The sequence below is a fragment of the Orussus abietinus genome, unplaced genomic scaffold (assembly GCF_000612105.2).
Source record: "Orussus abietinus isolate OABI.00-Male unplaced genomic scaffold, Oabi_2.0 scaffold1, whole genome shotgun sequence".
Taxonomy (NCBI): Eukaryota; Metazoa; Arthropoda; class Insecta; order Hymenoptera; family Orussidae; genus Orussus; species Orussus abietinus.
This window is the reverse complement of record NW_019396017.1, coordinates 4,332,845-4,351,753: the sequence shown is the minus strand read 5'-3', so window position 1 is coordinate 4,351,753 and position 18,909 is coordinate 4,332,845. Positions and strand designations below refer to the sequence as shown.

The window sequence follows — 18,909 nt, the reverse complement described above, 5'->3', positions numbered from 1 at the left end:
CCATTGTTACGCGCAAACGTATATTTCAAAGGCGTCCGAGCGGTTCAAAATGGGCCCCATTAGCCTCAAGTTTCACATGAAATTGACCTTAATTTTAAGTTCTAACGCCTTTCAACCCCCTCTGTGCGATTTTGCGCGCACAATACGTGCGATCCTCCAAGGTGAATTTAATGTCCATTTACACCCCATCTCTACTTTCGATATGTAATCTTCAATTAGCGGATCCGGGTGAAAGCTTCGAAAAATGATGGGAGAGAATTGGAACGTTCTTGCGAGTAACTGACACGATTGATGTGTACGGTGGTCCATCCGTAAGGAGGGTAAAATTTGTCGGATCGAATTATCGTTAACGTCGTTTGTTCCGGCAGGTCGGTGACGAAGGAGGAGAAAGAAAAGGAGAATACGAGGAAGGTAGCACCAGTGCCTTCGGCGTCGATGCCCCCCGCAGGTCGGCCATCCTCGGTCCAAGCCAGACCGATTCATACGATGACCCAGGAGGAAGTTAAAGCGGTATGTACGTCGAGCGATACCGTCCCATGGAAATTCGAAATTTCGCCGAAGTAACTTCTCCGCGTTGCGAAACCTCGTGTTCACATAATGTCACGTTTCAGGATACCGATAGAGCCATAGCTCGCGCAAGAAAGGATTTCTTGATCCGCCATCACTTGGATCGCACTACAGGAGTCGGTAAATGTTTCGAGCATGCGGAGATTATTTGGATATAAATTTCTTTGAAGAGCGTAAAAGCGACGGTATGCCAAGTTGGGAAAAAATTTGCGTTCGATTATCAGCAGGCGACGGGGCGCTGCTCCCCTCTCCTACGAGAGAGAAGTTGGAGCCAGTCATCCCTCGTAAACGAGAAGAGAGCAAGGAATCTCGAGAGGACTCTCAGCCGCGAACTAAGTCCAGTCCGAAAAATAGTCCTCGAACGGGACGTTCTCAGAGTCTGGGACCCAGCGTGGCGGAGCGCAGATCTCCGAAACGACAGCCCGTGCGCGCCCCGTCCGTCACCAAAGATGCGAAGGTAATTATTCTCCACGATGCCCCGCTCGATAAACCGTTCTTCCAAGGACAAGACACTGAGCGTCCAACCTCCGCCATTGGAGGGCAACTACGAAGAAACGCAACGATAATTCTAGTAATCGATTAAACGGCGAGACTTAACGTTTAGGCGACAATTTCGGTGTACCCGATTAACGAGATCCGTGTTTTTTTCTTTCCACGAAAAAGGACAAGGACAAAGAGCCGAAGGACAAGGAGAAGGAATCCAGGGAGAAGAGCGCCGAGCCCGAGAGGCATCCTCGGCCGAGTAAGTAGAAATCCTCGCATCGGGATCAGGCATCGCTTTCCCAAATCACGTTCGATTCATCGTACTCATCGTATCGTGCCTCAACGGTATAGGAGTTACTTTGCATTTTCGTACATATACTGAATTGACTGGCGCATATACCTACGTATACTTATATCATTGGAACTTGAACTGCTGTCTGCTCGTTTGATCATTGAAGTCGGCCGTAGGTGGTACTCGTTGGAGTACTCGTTCGATATCGAAACTCTGCGATACCCACTGGCCTTGAGAGATCGGTGGTTTCTTTTTTCCTCTCGTCAGACTCGATAACATCGATTCGAATATTAAGATAGAAAAAAAAAAAAATACAGCGAAGAGACGTAGATTATCGGAGAAATTTTATAAATCTTTTTCCACTCTCGAGGCGGTGGGTATTAGGACCCTATACCAACAAGCAGTCGTTAATGTTTAGGCAGATGCATGATAGACATGTCTATTTGTTATCTACCTCTTTGCCTCTGCCTATCTGTCCATCGTGTAGTGTCTAACCGTTTGCTCCTTCTTCCGACTAGAAGATCCGAATGATTTCGGTCTCAGCGCAGACCGAGTCCCCCTAAATTTGGGCAGGATCGTCCAGAGCAATTGGTATCCGTAAAATGGATTTGCATCCACGAAACGGAAGCCCATTTCTAACGAAAGAACCGAGGCGACCAGGAGTTATCTTAAAGCCTTCCGATGCTCGAAGAAAGACCTAGAGCCGTAACGTGGCGATTTCGGCGTTTCGCCGTGGTCTGTCCAAAGAGCCGCGATTTCTTTCTCGTTGTCGAAAGACGGAAAGCTACAAACGAGGTAACACCGTCTGATCCGTAATTTTACTTAAACGGAGAAAACAAACCACGAACGTATCCGTCCACTCGTGGAGTGTGCCATTATAAAAGAACAAAAAAAAAAAGGGCGACGCCTAAAAACGCATAAAAAATCAAGATCTAAACCACCACATGAATACGTAATCCTGCGTCACGGTTTTAAATCCTCGTTCTTCTTCCGTATAGCAAGTTTCCGGGCGGTATCGTTCGCGCCTTTCGTTCCGTTCGCAAGAACTCGACTTCCATTACTCCTTTCCCGGGGCACCGCCCGACGTATCGCGTAGACTTAAACCTAATCTCGTCGGACGTGAACGTCGATTACGATTGCGTTAAATTAGCCGCTTCGCTCCCAGCGAGCGGTCGGGGATCCTCGTCCGGGACGCGAGATGGCGGCTTCGCATTCATCCGTTCTCATCCCTTGGACCGTCGGTCCCTCTCGAATAATTGGCTGGACGATCTGGAAATATAGCGGGTGTTTCAGTCGCGGCTAGCCGTGTCCGGTGGAGCATAAGAGAACAGTCCTCGGTATGTCGGACGAATTCGGCGCCGAGCGAGCCGCCGATCCCGCCGTTACCGCCGCCGCCCTCGGGCCCGGGGCCGACTCCGCTCCACCAGAGGCCCTCGCAAGCGCATGCGCCCGCGCAACCGCAAGCCCACCGGAAATGTACGTCTTACCTCTATCTCTCTCTCTCTCTCTCTTTCTCTCATTCACGCACTCCCTCGCTCGCGTCCAATAGCGGCGCTCCTTTGGACACCCGTCCGGCCGACCGAACCGAAGGTGCCCCTCGAGATCGCGGCGCCGCTGCATTCGGCGCGAGGCAAAGTGTTTCGATCGGTTGCTCCCGTTGCCGAGAATTCATGGAAACGTCGGAAATAGGCCCGTTTCCACGGAGACGAAAAAGCCGTTTTTCATTTTTATCCGCCTTTTTCTCGGACGCCGTCCTCGCTGCGTCGTCTCTGAAATGAAATATTCAACGGAGATCTCGGGCTCCGGATTTAAGACCATGCACGCTCCGGACATTAAGAAAAAATGCAAATAAAGGATTTTTAACCAAAGGTTCATCGGTAAAGTCGGAAATTAATCGAAACACTGTGCCACTCGGAATGTAGCAGGGCGGCAATTAAAAATACAGCTTAACACATTTTGGACGAGAGTTCTGCATTTTAGTTTCGCGTTCCGTATTTTACCCCGGCAACGATTATCCGCCCACAATGTGTTAAGTCGGTCGAAGCGACCTTAAGTCGTTCCTAAAGACGCACTAGTTGATCATTCCCTCCATGTCGCTTTGACATAGAATACTTTGACGTAGATCCGTAGAAGATCCTTAAGTCGCCATTACCAGGGAGTTCAAACGAAGACTCTCTTTGCACCTTCTTTTCTCTCCGAAACTCTCCAGAATTTCGAGTCTCGTTGCCTTCTCTACCATTCGTAGATTTGTAAAATTCGTAAAATGATCGCGTACCTCGGCGACCATTGGCAAAATACGCAGTCCCGTCACAAAAAATATAAGCTATTCGCGAATTCTCGAAAATAGGCCTATCTCTCCCAGGTAGATAAAATACTCCACTCTCCATCGAGAAGGGAAATCTCTGTCGATTTTTCGCGTCGCCGAACTTCACGGTCATCGAACCTTCTCCCTGGCTTAGAACGACGACGTTGAGCTAGTCCGCTGCTTCCCCAACGGGAACGACGCTATGTACTTTAGATGTTGGGACAGTATTTGCTTCGTCAAGTGCGTCAATTCGTCGTACAAGCGAGAATCCGCCCCGACGTGAACTAATTCGACCTAAAAATCAAAGAAAGGCATCGGACAATTTTTTGAACGTTCGACCCGGAAGGTAAATGGAGGGTAAAATACATTTGTACGAAAGATACATAACCGTGTTCAATTGACTCATCGAGTTCGGGAACGAACCTCCCGGCTGTCGTTGAAATTTGAGAGGCGCCCACCTCGTCCGTACTTGGGGGAATATCTCCATAATTGGGCCAATTTTCCCGACGGTTAAACGGTTATCGCTTGCCCCAAGTGCCACCTGGCAGTCGACGAGCGTCGAACTCCCAACGTCGGAACACGGAAATAAATCCAACTCCACCTTCCGAAATTATTTAACGTCCCTCCCCACCTTGCTCAACTTTTTACGCAATAAGGATTTCGCTCGGGCGACGTAGGAGCCAAGTTCCATCGGGTCCAAACCCACGTCCGCTGGAACGGATCCTCTTTGCGAGGGGGCCACCGGAAAAAAAAAAAGTCGAGAACGATCTCGAAGAAAACCAACCGAATCGATCCACCGCTGTCGCGAATCTTATCGGAGCTCTCTAAAAATCGCGATCGAATAGAAACGCATCGGGTTCCGAGCGCCGTTAAAATTCCGCAAAGAGACCCGCCGTTAAAATTCCGCAAAAAGACCCGCCGAGCGGGAATCGACCCTCGATCCGCGAGAAACCGCGCCAAGCCGAAGGAGGGACGCGGCTGACTGTATTTCTACGATGTGTTCTAGCCTCCCTCGCAACCACCGCTCCCCCCCATCGCCCTCTTCACCACGTCAAACCCGTAACCACCGTAAAAGCCCCGGTTAGGCATTCGGTCCACGCGACCGCCCACCACCCACCACCCACCACCTCGGCTGTCACCTCGGCTGTCACCTCGGCCGTCACCTCGGCCGCCACCTCGGCCGTCAGCGCCGCCAGCGCGGCCAAGCCGGAGCCAAGCGCTCAGGGTCGGCCCGAATTTATCGAAAGCGCAGCTGCAGCTGCGACTGCCGCCGCAACCGCAACCGCGACCGCAACCGCCCCATCCAAATCATCCTCCGAAACTCGAAACGCGATTCGGGATAACGCCGAAGCTAGTAAGTAGCACGCCGGTGAAAGGCCCGGCCGGAACCCGCTTACTGTCGCTCTGTTGTCTTTTGACTTTACACCCTCTACTTCTCTCTCTCCCTCTGTCCGATCCTAAGCCTCTCGACCGTGTCTCCTCCCGCCTACACCCACGCGGCACCCGAAAGCTGCCTTCGACGCGGCGCATCGTGGGCCAGGCTTCGGCCCGAGTCGACTCGAAACCCCGGACTTTACCCTGGCGGTAACCCTGGCCATCGAAAACCGCGGCTTACCTCCCCGGAACGACGACGCGGTCGTTCGTCGCGAGTTAAAAATCTAAAGCAAGCACGGAGGATCCTCGTGCTGCGTGGGTGCCCTACGGGCGAAGCTAGACACGGACGCGATTTATAATTGTATCAATTTCTCCCGTCGTATCCTCTGTTGTATATCTTTGGTGTTTAAACCTATCTATTATCGACCATCGAGCCCGAAATCCCACATTTTTTTTTAGCACAAACTGCTACCTCCTTTTACGTCGCACCAAGGAAAGCGGGGTACAGTTGGTTCCTATTTGTTGCAAATTCGCCGGTGATCCGCCCCCGAAAGGAAATTGATCGTAAAATAATTGAAGGCAAACTCCTGAGAGGTACGATAAGGATCGGCGACTCTTCCTTATCGGGGCGCTCGGGGAGCCGCGCATCTCCCCCGAGGGTCTCGAGCAATTTCCGAGACCGCTATCCGTGGAAGAACACCGATCCTCCCTGACGGTGACTCGGCCGAGTCGCTCGTCGAAGTCGAGCGATCGAGCGGAAGTCCTCAACGGCGAGGACCGACCTGTCTCTCGATAGAGCCCGTCAACGGAGCGTAACGATCGACGGAAAACTGGAACCTGCCTTTTCGTCCCCATCGATGGAAACCCGGGAAACGAGCCGTCCCGAAACGTCGGGACAACTTCTGCGTCGTGTTCCGGCACCGGCACTCGGACCCTTCCGTCAAAGAGGCCTACCCTGACCACCGGTCAGCGGACTTTCCCGACAGGGACAACCGAAACTTTAAGCCGTCCATTATGCATGAAGGAAAGTCACCCCCGAGAGGCTTGCCCGTTCTCCCAGGCTGCACTCCAACGTCATGTATATTAACGACCTTTGAATTACTCCTTCTCGGTGCATCCTCGCCCGACGAGCCAACAGCCGCTTCGTCGGGGAATCTCGAAACGAGACGAGGAGGACCCCGTTCGTCCTTCTCGATCGATCTTGGATTGCAGCCTCTCTTTCTCTACTTTACCGCGTTCTCCCTCGTCTTCCTTCTCAGCCATTGAACGTCAGTGTTATTTACGATGTCAAGTATTTGATGTGCTGTTGCGTACCGTACCGAGTGGCTTTACGTTGTATTTGTAATTGCAAGGAGTAGTAAGTATTGGATACCGCACCCCATTACCCGGGCAAGGAGCCATGTTTTTTCGTGTTTAATGTCATAACGGTATCTTGCAACCGTTCCTTATCTCGTGTCCGTGAGTACGCTGTTGTACCTTTCGAGGCATCGAAGTCCATTCGACGTCGTCGGAGAGGGGAACGTCCTCTTCTGCGCCCAATGGCAAGTGCATCGATCGCGACGACTCTTCCGCCTTTCTTTCTCGGCATCGAGAGGATTAAACGCGCCGATATCCGATCCACGGTCGTTTTCGCTGATCGTTCTTCCTGCTGATGACAAAGGAACGTGCCAATTAATTTACATTCGAGACCAAATTGGCATCATTTTCCGAATTTCATACAAGAAGCCGGGTCGACATCGGTCGGTAATTTCGACAAGCTAAATTATGTACGATTTCTTTTTAACTCGAGTAAGTCGATCCTTCTCTCGGTTGTCATAAATTGGATAAGATGTCATTCCGTCATTGAGCGCAGAATTCGGAGGATCGGTCCAGGGCTTCGACCGACTACTCTCTAAGCCGAACGCGTTGGGAATTTCAGTGACGGCGGAGCCGCAGATAAACGGAGACACGACGGGTGGCGACTCGAGCGTGGCGTCGACTCCGCCGTCGCAGACGGCGACGGCGATCCCAGGGTCAACGGGCGTCGCCACGGCCGCCAGTCCTTGGGTGGACGACGAGCCCGTGGTGAAGAGTCCTCCGGAACCGACGCGCGTCAAGTCGCCGGAGCAGATGATCATGCGCTCCCCGGAGCCCGTCAACTGGACCGTCCCGCTGGACACCGGAAAGACGTTCACCGTCACTCAGAACGTCAGGGAGGGTAAGGTCGAGCCCGAGGTGAAAAAAGTGCCACCTGCCCTTTAAATTCTCCAGACCCCCGGAAACCGAGATCGACCACGGTTCGACATTGGCAAATCGTTTCCGGCGTAATCGAATCTCGAAATGGGGATTTCGGGGCAAGGGGTCCCCCGGTTGAGAGCCCGACGGTCGATCTCGGGGTCGCACCTTCCGTACTTTCCGTTACCGACGAGGGCCCGCCGTTGATTTCGGAGCAGAACCTCTGACGCGACCGCATAGCGAGGCGAAGACGTGGGCGCCGTCCGGGGTGCCATCGGCGCCGCAGTCCGCGCCTCCGGAGCTGGCGGCACAACACAAGTCGCAACACTCGCAGCACTCGGGTTATAAGTCGCCGGAGAGCGAGAGCATCTCGCTGGGCAGCTTCAGCGGCCTCAACGGGCACAAAGACTTGGACTCGGAGAGGGACAGCCCGCTGCCGACGAACGTCCAGGGCACTCCGACCCCCACGCGAAGCGACAAGGTGAGGGGAGTCCTTCGCTTCGAAAGTAATCCCGGGGTCATCCCCATCGTTTAACCGGCGTTTCGTCCGCAGGCCCTGACCGAGACCGCCGAGGAGACGAAGGAGCAGAGCCTGGACCCGGCGATAAAGCCAGTGGCCGGGACGAATCTGAGATGCCTCGAGGACCCCGTCTTCGAGTTCGACAAGAAGAGAGAAACGGTCCTCCCCCCCGAGGCGGGCGTGGACGCCGGGCAGGGCGCGGCAGGGGCCTCTCCCGGGGGCGTCGGGGGCACCACCGCCGGCGGCTACCACGTCCTGGAGGCGCCCTCGGTGGGGCCCGGGTCCGGGCCCCGGTCCGCCGCGAGCGACGTCCTCGAGAAGGCTCGCAATCGCTTCGACAAGTTCTGGGGCAAGGGGGGCAGCGAGAATTAGGTAGGATAGGCTAAACCCGTCTAACCCGTCGAGGTTAAGTTCACTTGCGTGTTATCCGAGCTGCTTGTCCCGGTAAAGTGTGACGCCTAGTCGCGTTTCGAATCGCTGCGTCGCTGAAACGGCTTAGTAGAAATCCGAAAGATCCGACCGAACGCGGTGATCGATACTAGCCACGCGGAGGTTCGACGATAACCGTTCTTTTGGAGTAAACGGAAGATCAGGGCTGACGACGGGGACCGACTGGGTCCGCGGATCCAACGGAAAGGCGAGCGGGGATTGGCGTCCGGTCGGGGCTCCCCGGCTCCCCCGGACGCCGTCTTGCCGCGCGGCGAGACCGGTGCACTACCGATTGTCCCATTAATTAAATAATCGATTGTTATACATCAATTTCTTAGGATATTCAAATGATCGGTCCGCGAGGATCGTCGAGAGGCCCCGCCGGGGTTTTCCGACGACGATCGAGACGAGGGTGGCCCGCCGTTGCGTCCGCGTTTCGCGGACGGTGGATTCCCGTGTAACGAGGTGGACGAACTCGCGTTACGGAATTTTTCTCGTATACCGCGCATAATGCGTTTCGTTATTCGTCGCGTTGGAGGAATTCGCGTTATTCGGGAGTCCCCCGTGTACGTCCATCGCGGGACGCGGCTGGCTTCACTTCGGAACGCCCTCTCGTCGACGCTCCTTAGGGGCACCGCGAGCCGGGACGCGTAAATTATTCGTAGCAGGCCGTAGTCTTTTTCATACGAGTTTCCGACCTCGAGCCGAACTTTCCTTCGGCCAATCGGAATTTTACCGAAGCTAGGGCGAGGCTCCTCGAGCCCCTCGCGAAGATCGCGCGTCGGTCGAGGCGACCTCGCTTCGACGCCGACTCTCGAGGCGCGAAAATTCGAGACGATCGCGACGTACCGACGACGAGGCATCGGGACGCCAAAGAACGACCGCGCTCTTCCTGCCGACGCTGGACTTTGCGTTCCGCCTGGTTTAATTGCGTTCGCCGTTCCGTTGCGTAACTTCATCCGACGCAACCATCCGACTTCGATGCGACGAGAAAGTAGTCTTCTCCTAGAGCGAGAATCATTTCCAGAATAAATTGCACGCCGCGTCGACGCTGCTTCGCGCTCGTTAGGAGTTCGCGACTCTCGGTAGAGGTGCTCGACTCGAACGACTCGGATAGGAGAGATCTCGTTTCCATTTGTCCACGCAGAATCGAATTGGACCTCCTTGCCCTCGTTGTCGAACACCTGTAAACAGTGCTGGACACCGTTGAACGAAAGTTCCAAGAGAGTCGCGGCTCAGAGTTTTCGAACGCTTCTCCTCCGTGTAAACGCTTAATTTAACGCCGCGAGGAATCGGAGACAGTCCGTTTTCGCGGACGCCGACCGATCGACGACGTACGTTAATCCTCGGATAATCCAGATTCTTAAAATCACTGGACTAAGAGTTCATCGGTTCTACCAAATATCGATGCGCTTCATGTAGAAAGAGATACAGGCGAAGGATTCAATTCTATCAAGAAATATCCAATTCGGACCGTTCGTTAAATTTATTTATTCTGGTCGGTGAAGGCGTCGGACTGTCTCGATCTCTCGCAAGTCTTTCGGGGCAACGTTACATGGGAAAAAAAGGGGCTTTTCACCCTCAAACGCGAATGACGCGTACACGCTCCATCCAGCTCCACGTCCAACGTCCAAAATCAGCCGATCGTAGGGAAAGCTTAGACTGAAATTCGGCGAGAGTCGATATGCCGAGAACGCGAGACGATTCGGCTAAGAAATTGCCACCAGAGGCCAGTCGTTTTCAACCGTTCGCCGAACGCACGTCAAAGCACCGACTCGTATTGGGAAAGATGAGTGGCAACGACCCGACCTTTCTTCGTTTTTATAAAACTTACACCCTTACCTCTCTCTCTTCGAATTATGCCGCGCTCACATCGCTCGGGCCGACCGATTAATTTTTTTTCTTAACGCCCTGAAATTATGGCCACGGTGAGAACTAGAAAATAAAATCCAGCAGAGTATCGAGCTCTTCGGTAACGGAAGAGTACGATAAATCTTGGAATCCAGCTATACGATTTTCCTATTATTCAAATCTGAGGAAATTAAGCGGCTCGTACAGTACGAAGAAATTGATCGACGTTGCAGATTTTTTTATCTTGCAATGTAGAAACGTTGCAATTACTTTGCCTCGACGTTGCGAGGTCTCGCAAAATGAGGCTGTAGTAGGGTGGGGCGTTTGATATATATATTTCTACGATACACGTGTAGCAATATTTCTACTATATATTTATATATATACATAATTTTTTAAGTATTATTGATACGCGGTTGGGGAAATAAGTCGACCGGATCACTCATCGAGACGCGATCGGCCATCCGTTTACGCGCAACAAAATTCTTTGAGATAGCACGATTAAAGATTCTATTAAGAGTTACCCCACGACTTATCTCATAGAGGTCGATATTTTTTACGAGGCAACGTTAGAGTTCAACTTCCCGGCGACGTTTCGAAAATATTTTAGATATCTTTCGCGGTGCAAGATCGATATACCTTGGAACTACTGCTTGCATAATGCGAGATTATATTTGCAACGTATCACGTGTACTGTACGGGGCGCTATAAGTCATATTTCGTTCACCCGCGAGTGAACTGGGAGTTACTTAAAATCGCTAATACTTTCCAACGGGCATTTTTATTTAATATCGTGCGTCAATAACCGTTCGACCCGAATGGTGTGACGCGGAAACCTCGAACTCGACTCGTCTGTCCGCGTACACGATTTTTGGAGGCATCTCGCAAGCTTACACTGCCCGTCCGAATTTAGAAAAGCTGACGCGTCCTGTGATTTCCAGCAAAATATTTACTAAGTAAGTTGAACGTTAAAACCACCCAACATACCGGACCACTGAAACCCCAGGGAGGCAGCGGTGAGATAGTCAAGGGACATTTTCATAAAAGATAAACGGAAAAAAGATCCCCTTAGGTTACGCACACTCGCGCCGTCTCTTCTTATCCGGCTAGGGACGAGTTAAATTCCCTCTTCGACCCGAGGGATCGAAGCTCATGCCAAAGCTTGTAGATCGTAAGTCGGATCGTCGTTAAAGGCCGCAGCACGGAGAAAAGGGAACGAAGAATGATTCCCGGCAACGTTCTTTAATTCGCGTTACTTCGCTCTTTAAAAAAAGAGTAGACGATCGGTTCTTTCAACGTTTCCCCTCTTCGTGCCTCGGTTTTTACGATGTCGAAGAAAGGTCGATGCTTCGCTCCGTTACCGTGAAGGTTAATCTAAATTTAAGAAGAAAAGCGACGCATCATGCTGGACTAGTACCACGCGCCATCTTTACGGCGAAGCCGATCGGATGTTAATTTGATGTTAAAAAAAAAACGGTCGACGCATCACGACGAAGGGATATTCGTTAGCAATCGTCTCCTAAATGCGCTGGCTGTGTTGTGCTTACGGACCCGCTTTAGCGAATCGACACGTCTACGGAAACTTCTAAGTCTCTCGAAATTCCACCATTCGCGACAGGGTTTGCTCGGAAGGCAGCTTAATTCGTCGGTCGAGCGATCGAGTTCTAAGTTCGATTGATTTGGCAGGACTGCTTTGCATCGGTGCCACTTTCGAATGACGCGACCGAGCTCTGTGTCCATATACGAATTGAAATAGCGAGTCATAGATACGAGGGTACGTGAATGAATTTCCTAGGATTAATCGAGTACGTGGATTAGCATACACCGATGCAACAAAGTCAGGTCGAATTCGTTATTAAGTCACGCCCTGGTCAGGCAGTCACGGGCAACATGCCAGATAAATAATTTAAGTCCAATGGTAACGTCAAACCTCGTTCGCAGCACAGCTACGGTTTTTTTAGGAACATCCCCGATCCTGGGTTAAACCAAAGTCCTCAACGAGAAGTATCGACAATCGTTAGCCGAATCACGAATGATCATTTAAGAGCGCTCGAATGTCCGCACCCCTGAAAACTGTTAAAAGTTTGCCTCCTTTTCCCGAAAGAAAAAGAAAGATGGCGGGAGGTTATTCGCTAGCGGCTGTCGAGCCTTCCAAGGAAACGCGACGTCCGATTGTCCGACCTCGATGAAACGTGAAGTAATAAAATTCCGATCGCACTCGAATTGACTGATTTTCAAAAAGCGGCTAGGTCGCTTGCGTTAGTTGCGGTTATTACGAGGGGACAAAGAGAGAGGGGGGGGAGGGGGGCTATATATTTTTAGTAGAGTGCCCGGGTAACGGAGAATACTTAGGTGATGTCCAGGTTCAAAATAGGACGAATTATTCAAAATCGAAATGTCGACTAAGAACCGTGAACGGCAGAAACCGACGCTAGGCGCCGAGAAGAGTGTCGGTCCTCGTTGGAATCATCGCGGAAAGCAAATGCGTTGCCGCGAGAGGGGGAGGAAAATAAAAAGAAGTTTCAACGAAGGCGGTCATTTTTCTCGCAAGCTCTCGCGCGGTGAGACAATCCACGCGGGCCGAAGGACGATTTCCGAGGCAAAGATTTCGAGTCAGGTACGACAGGTCGAGAGGTTAAAATTTTTTGGAAATTTCTATTCGATAGCTTGCCACCCATTGAGAGCGTTCTCCGAGTTTTCGCTGAATCTGCCGCGCCAGAGGGCTCGGCCAATCAGATCGCTCGGCGTAATCGGCCGAGGAGAATTCAGCAAATAATCGTCCCCGTTTGAATCCGCCACTCGAGACGGAGGCTGCCCGGGATTTCGTTTGCGTTCCCGCCTTAGTCTCTACGCCTACTATAAATAGATAGACCATATTATATTATGATATGACAATTATATACAAAATATATATATATATATTATATATAATATATTACCAATGAATTCGGGTGGGACTGGAGGGTTGGGGGGATTATGCAAGGTAGGAGCCAGGGGGAGAGAACAACTGTTTTGTCAAAATACGAGAAAAGTAGAGAACGGCATGTCGGGCCGGCGTCATTTTGCCGAACGCGGGACGTTTTCTCTTCCTGGAGAGTGAAAATTCTTCGCTTCGCGCCGGATAGAATTTTTTGTTTTTTTTTTTTTTTAACTACCAGCAGTATCCGAAAGTAAGTCGAACGACCCTTGCTCGATAGTTCATCTTCGGGCGGGATCGAAGTAAAGCGTAAGAATGACGCCGGTCCGCAAGGGGAGCGGCGGATTCCGAATTCCTGTCAGGAAACAACGAATTCCGAATTCGTCGCGAGGGATCCGCGACGCGGATCGCAGGGTACAACGAACGCGAGACGATGTACTGTAGTACCGTTAAGTTAACGAATATATAAGTGAAGTTCCTTCTTTGCGAGCGAGCGTGTATATGTGCGTGTGTTTGTGTAATTGACGCGACTCTTGCGTCCCAGAGAATCGTCTCTGGGAATATGTCGATCGATCGATTTCTGGCCAGCCCGCTGTAACGTCGTTTCCCCAGATTCCATTTTGCGCATAATTCGTTGGACATTCCACGTTGACTTGATATCTCGACCATCGAGAACCCCGAGGATACAGTTCGCGACGAAAGAGCAAATTTGGGCGCGATTACTGCCATTGCATGTACTCGAGCGAAACTCCATCGGGTTCCGAAGATGTCCTTTTAAAGACACATCGACGGTACCTTCGTCTTCGGACAGAAGTCGGGAGAAGCGGTCCAAATTCGATAAGGGCTTGATTTTTAAGATACGCGATTTCAGTTTCCTTCGATAACGAAGCCGAGACTTCGCGGCATAAAGAGCCAACTTTATTTCTAGGGCACGAGAGATCTTTCTCATATTTTGCAAAACAGTCTCCGGTGGACGAGAAGCGCTAACGAATTTGCACGGTCCGCGAGATTCGCGAGATTCGCGAGGAGGTCGTACCCCGCGGGAGGTGCGATAAAATGTCGAGAGGTGTCTTTCCTTTTTGCCTGCGCCATGAATTTAGGGACGGAAGTCCGCGACGTACCGTATTACCACGAGGACGTACGGATCGAGGGATTCGTTAAGAGATACCGAATTAATTGCCTTGATTTCTGCGTATCGCCGACGCCACCGAATCGTTCGACCAGGCCGAGAGATTCCCGGAGTCCCTCCGGGAGGAGCTAACTTTAAACATTCCATTGTATCGCAAGCGTTAGGGTTTCTTCGGTTCCTCGACTTGTGTTCGCACCTTGGCCGAGAGACGTTCGTCCCACCGACTGATTTAACCCCTTATGCCTTCACGTTTAATTCGACGAAACGGACCCCAAGAGGTCCGTTCCACCCGAAGGAATCTTTTTCCATTTCTTTTAACGACGCCAAATGCGCGTTTAACGTCCTAAATTAATAGTAACCGAACTCTGTAACTCCGATTCCGAATCGACAAAATGGCGGTCTTTCCGATACACGATATCTCCAGGGCGGGCTGCACTTCTGGATTTCTGCCCTGTTGTCGTTAGCGAGAAGTTTTTGAAAAAGAGCCTTCGCGCGTCCGAAATTTCGAACGAAGGACCATCGATTAAGGGGTTAAGTGTAATCGGCCGACGATCGTTCTTGAGATTTAACTTTATCGTTTACTCTAGGGAGCGAAAGCACCTCGTAGCACCGCGGCGTTATTACACGTTTCTTCTCGTTTGTACTTGTCCGTTCGCATTGTGGAAGACGATCATTTATTACACTATTGAAGATTATTATGGCTATATATATTATATAAATATATATTATATATTACTAGAAATTGAAATACTCGTAATAAAGACACGCCGACGCTTCCTGTGATATCCGGCATTTCAATCCTCCGTCCTCCCTACGTTCATGCGAATTACGACCGACTTTGGGAAATCACCGAAAAGCAAAATCATCGCATCGATCGGACTTCTTTTTCCGCTCGGGAAAGAAAGGATTCGATGTGCGAGTACGTTTCAATGCGACAAAAAATTATTTATTCCACCTTTCCGGACATTGCTGATATTTCTCACTCCAGGAATGTATTAATCAGTGCATAATACGACACCGCGGATTTGATGATCTATCGAGAAAACGTGGAATTCTCGTTATGCATGTATGGGGCTGATCTTTTAAAACCTGGTTATGTTAATGTATTATAAGTTAATGGAAATAATGCTCATACCATAGTGAATTGTTCTAGACCAGCTGTGAAACACTTTCCTCCAATTAAATAACACGGCTTCGTGGCACGTATCATGATCGTTAACAAAGACTTTCGACATCTTTCGGATAAGTCATCGTCCCATAAAGATCCATTCCAACAAGCGGAAACGATTAGGTGGCTCTAGACGATTATTGGAGTTTATCGTTACGAATATTAATGGTTGAAACTAAAAAATAATCTGGCCCAGCACTAGATGGATCTATCTATTTCAATATTTAAAAGATTGTTAAATTACCTGATTAGTTAACATGGTGCCAAATGTGCAATACATGAACATGTGAAGGAGCACGAACGAGAAGTAGAATATGAACGTAAAGAAACTAAGAATACTGTCAGCGCTCGACTGCAAAATTAATGTGCATATTAAAATCCATAACACGATAGAAATTTTTACACGTCAAATTGTACAGTTAGACGCAATGCAATTTTCTACCAAAAGTATTCACAGCAATTTTAATTGTCTGCTTACCATCTTCATTTGAAACGTAACTAAGGCGATTAAGGTGGCACTGGACAGAAATTCTATAAATAATATACTACCGAATAGCGATTGCAAATCTTCAACGTATCTGCAAGAACAAATGTAATTCACACATTTCGTCCCCTGATAAAATACCGCAAATAAAAAAAAAAGCCAAACACAAAACGTGCACCAGAATATAAATGCATCACCTTAAAATATTATTATGGTGTTTTGTAAATTCTGTGATCATAGAATAAATCGCATCGTTCGATACAGATTTTTTCAGTTTGATGTCACTCTTGAAATTGGACATCTCAAGTTGCAATATCTAAATATAGGATTCGTGATGTTTTAAAAAACTATCGTGAAAGGTGACTCCCTTTATAATTTTTTTTTTCCAATCACTTTACGTACCTTGAATTGAATACACGTATGGGCTACAAATGTACAATATATTGCATCAAAACCAACGATAATATGACAGGCGTATAACGCTCCCACACTGTGTATAAAATACGTAATTTCGTAATACTCATAACTCCAAGGATACCGCGCAGGTGTTGGAAATATTTTGGTAGATCCGTTCTCTCCACCGTTTACACCTGTGCCCAATATTTTATTGACCATTGGGGTCACAATGTAATTAACCGTCGTTAGCAAAATAAATATGTAATAAAAGAAAATCATTGTGTTACAAAACTTCGCGGTGCCGATCATGTCGGAACGATTTCGAGGCGATTTCCAAGATTCCTGCCACTTTCTTAAAAATTCGATCAAATATCGATCCAAGAGAGATCTTCTAAAACATTAAAATGTGCATTAATAAATACCGCGTCGTTCAATTCTGCTTGGCAGTACAACATACACTTAAGCTTCTGTGATAAAATAAAGTTGAATAAAAACGAACGGTATGTGCTCCAAATATTTTGAAACCATAAATCATGCCGATATAAAGCTTACTTGTTAATAAGTATTGCCATTTTAATTTCACTGAGTAATTGGCTAATGATCACAGTAGCTGAGTGTAGAAGTTTTTGCAGAGTTCCATCGGCAGTTTTTAACATCAAGCAGTGCTCCACAAAGCCCATGAAACCCCCATAGGCGAGGATAATGATCATTATATTTGGAATGTGTGGTAACCATCGTCGAGGCGCTTTTGAGGTGTAAGGTTCAAATCCAAGAATTCGTAAAATCAAGTTATTATATCTCAACAATCTCATATATTCTATCAAGCTTTCTTCGTTGACGCGATTTGAAACTCTCGCCTCTTGATTATGATCCATATTTTTACGGTGTTTTTTCAAACTTATTCTATTCGAGTTTCTACATATTCTCGCGAGAAGCTCTGAACGTTCTTGGAGTACTTATTTGCAACTATCCGAGAGTCTCTTCGAGAACAGAACCGAGACCCAGGTTGCGGTCGAAGAATAATTTATAAAACTACTTAATCGGCACAATTAACGAGTTATAGGGAAATCCGGATTTATAGACGTTTTAGCATTTATGTTCGGTCGTATTCTTCTGAGATTCTAGACAATTGCATCAATTACCGAGCATCATAAAAAAATTGTGTGCATTGATTCTAGCAATTTTTCCTTTACTGTAGGATGAAACTTTTCTCTAGAACTAAACATGGCTTCATATGAATATTGTAGGAACTCAAAGACTCCGATGTCCAATTTTATATTTAACAAGCGAAAGAAACGAATGCAAGAGGGTGATATCTCTTGCTAAGAATGTGCATTTGCGCTACGTTGAAATAACATACGGCACATGTTATTCCCTGTAAAACTGGTATATTAGTAAACAGGTCCATCATCCAAATTGTCATCATCATCCTCGTAACCTTCTCCGTTATCAAAATAATTGTTAACATAATCCGTTCCATCGTCCATTTCTTCGTCGGCGTCTTCTTCCTCGTCTTCAACATTTTCATCCACATCCTTATCTTCATTTTCTCCTTCGACCTTTGCATCTTCGTCTGCATCACCTGGTTGCATGTTCTCTTTTTTCTCAAGTTCTTGTAACTTAGTCTCAACGTCCACTTCCTTCTTCGTCGCGACGGTATCCGTTACGTCTTGATTTTTGCGTTTTCTAGATGTTGGTTTTAATTCGGATGGCATCCTGGACCAATCGTACCTGGCTTCATACCCTGTCTTATCCGTAATCATATCCTGATAGCGATCCGAATACCGTTCAATGTCTTTCTTTAAAACAATTGGAAGAACGTTATTCGATGATTCTCTCATAAACTCGGCAAAGTCTCTTTTCAACTCCAACAAATAATTCATCTCATTGGTGAAAGAGAAAGGAACCGGTTTATAATCTAGTGGAGGATATTTTGGAGGAGGTTGTAAAACAGGTGGAGGGAGCGCCTCACCCTTGCCGAAACCAAGCTGTTCCGTACTTATGGACATCGAGGGTTTACCTCGCCCTCTACCCCTACCTGCCATGGTAAGCGAATACTCGATAAAAATTCCAGCTGTAAAAATATCCGTTTTCACTAAATGCTACCTAGAATTTAGCAACCTAAACTGTACATAATTTCTGCAAGTTGTTATACTTAATAGTAATTTTAATTACCTACATTTTAAACTTTCTGCTTCATGGATTCCTTATCTTCCTCTTTCACGAGTTCTTCCTGCTTTGCAGCAAATAATTCCTTGTCATAAATAATTTTAACCACGAGAGAACAAGACGGACACGTGGCCTCCTCTTCGCCAGCAACTAAATCGGCTTTTGATATTTGAAACTGATCTCCACAAGGACAGGGGTAATAATACATTTCCTCGTCCTCGTCGTACTCGAAATCTTCGATCTCCACCTCGTCATGATAAACTGTCATCGTTCACGCGTACTTCAAGCCCAACAAAGATGTTACCGACATCGCGATTTGTCACGACGGCTTCTTCGGAGCAACTTCCGTTTCGCCGGTCGGGCCGCGAGCCGGTTTTCGGATTGGGCGAAGCCGTCCTTTGTCGGCCGCCGACCCGAGCACGCATGTAAACAAATCTAGTGACTCAATTACCAGAGATGAGTTGGGAGATTGCTCACGGGCAGGGTCGCGTGATCGCATCGTGTGCTGCCCTCTGGTTTCGTACGTTAGCTTTCACCGCTTTTTGCCTCCAAGGGCGGAGCAACGTGATTGGTCGATCCTTTATCGGGCCGGTGACGTCGTCCAATCACGG

The 18,909-nt window shown here is 48.7% G+C and overlaps 3 protein-coding genes across 5 annotated transcripts in view; 1 reads left to right on the top strand and 2 right to left on the bottom strand.

Moving 5' to 3' along the window:
* The window catches only part of LOC105698080 (nascent polypeptide-associated complex subunit alpha, muscle-specific form), a 41,599-nt gene extending 26,735 nt beyond the window's left edge, over positions 1 to 14,864 (top strand). For 2 of the 3 annotated variants that reach the window (XM_012422006.1, XM_012422005.1), the window contains exons 7-14: positions 369 to 510; positions 612 to 687; positions 792 to 1,024; positions 1,231 to 1,309; positions 2,636 to 2,818; positions 6,940 to 7,218; positions 7,454 to 7,716; positions 7,789 to 14,864. In XM_012422006.1, coding sequence (XP_012277429.1) covers positions 369 to 510; positions 612 to 687; positions 792 to 1,024; positions 1,231 to 1,309; positions 2,636 to 2,818; positions 6,940 to 7,218; positions 7,454 to 7,716; positions 7,789 to 8,127 — 1,594 coding nt within the window. In that variant the 3' untranslated portion in view covers positions 8,128 to 14,864. The remainder of the gene's footprint in view (positions 1 to 368; positions 511 to 611; positions 688 to 791; positions 1,025 to 1,230; positions 1,310 to 2,635; positions 2,819 to 6,939; positions 7,219 to 7,453; positions 7,717 to 7,788) is intronic. The other variant, XM_023434690.1, reaches the window with a different exon arrangement.
* Positions 14,865 to 15,001: 137 nt separating this feature from the next.
* LOC105698081 lies at positions 15,002 to 16,040 on the bottom strand. Its single transcript, XM_023434692.1, has 5 exons — positions 15,931 to 16,040; positions 15,728 to 15,827; positions 15,494 to 15,601; positions 15,217 to 15,378; positions 15,002 to 15,114 (listed from the first exon to the last, which is right to left on the bottom strand). Exons 1-5 carry the CDS (start codon positions 16,032 to 16,034, stop codon positions 15,061 to 15,063), a joined length of 528 nt encoding a protein of 175 aa, XP_023290460.1. The 5' UTR covers positions 16,035 to 16,040; the 3' UTR covers positions 15,002 to 15,060.
* An 878-nt stretch (positions 16,041 to 16,918) lies between these two features.
* On the bottom strand, positions 16,919 to 18,446 carry LOC111673839 (DNA-directed RNA polymerase III subunit RPC7-like). The gene is made up of 2 exons (XM_023434691.1): positions 18,309 to 18,446; positions 16,919 to 18,203 (listed from the first exon to the last, which is right to left on the bottom strand). The coding sequence occupies exon 2, from the start codon at positions 18,172 to 18,174 to the stop codon at positions 17,521 to 17,523; it is 654 nt and encodes a 217-aa protein (XP_023290459.1). The 5' UTR covers positions 18,175 to 18,203; positions 18,309 to 18,446; the 3' UTR covers positions 16,919 to 17,520.
* Positions 18,447 to 18,909: the final 463 nt, after the last annotated feature.

Bases quoted from the DNA above. Each gene is read 5' to 3' on its own strand.
- LOC105698081 (XM_023434692.1), bottom strand. From the start codon at position 16,034: ATGTCCAATTTCAAGAGTGACATCAAACTGAAAAAATCTGTATCGAAC. The intron at 15,828-15,930 runs GTGATGCATTTA...TTGTTCTTGCAG, and splicing joins CACCATAATAATATTTTAAG to ATACGTTGAAGATTTGCAAT. The intron at 15,115-15,216 runs GTATGAGCATTA...TTTTCTCGATAG, and splicing joins GTCTAGAACAATTCACTATG to ATCATCAAATCCGCGGTGTC.
- LOC111673839 (XM_023434691.1), bottom strand. From the start codon at position 18,174: ATGGCAGGTAGGGGTAGAGGGCGAGGTAAACCCTCGATGTCCATAAGT.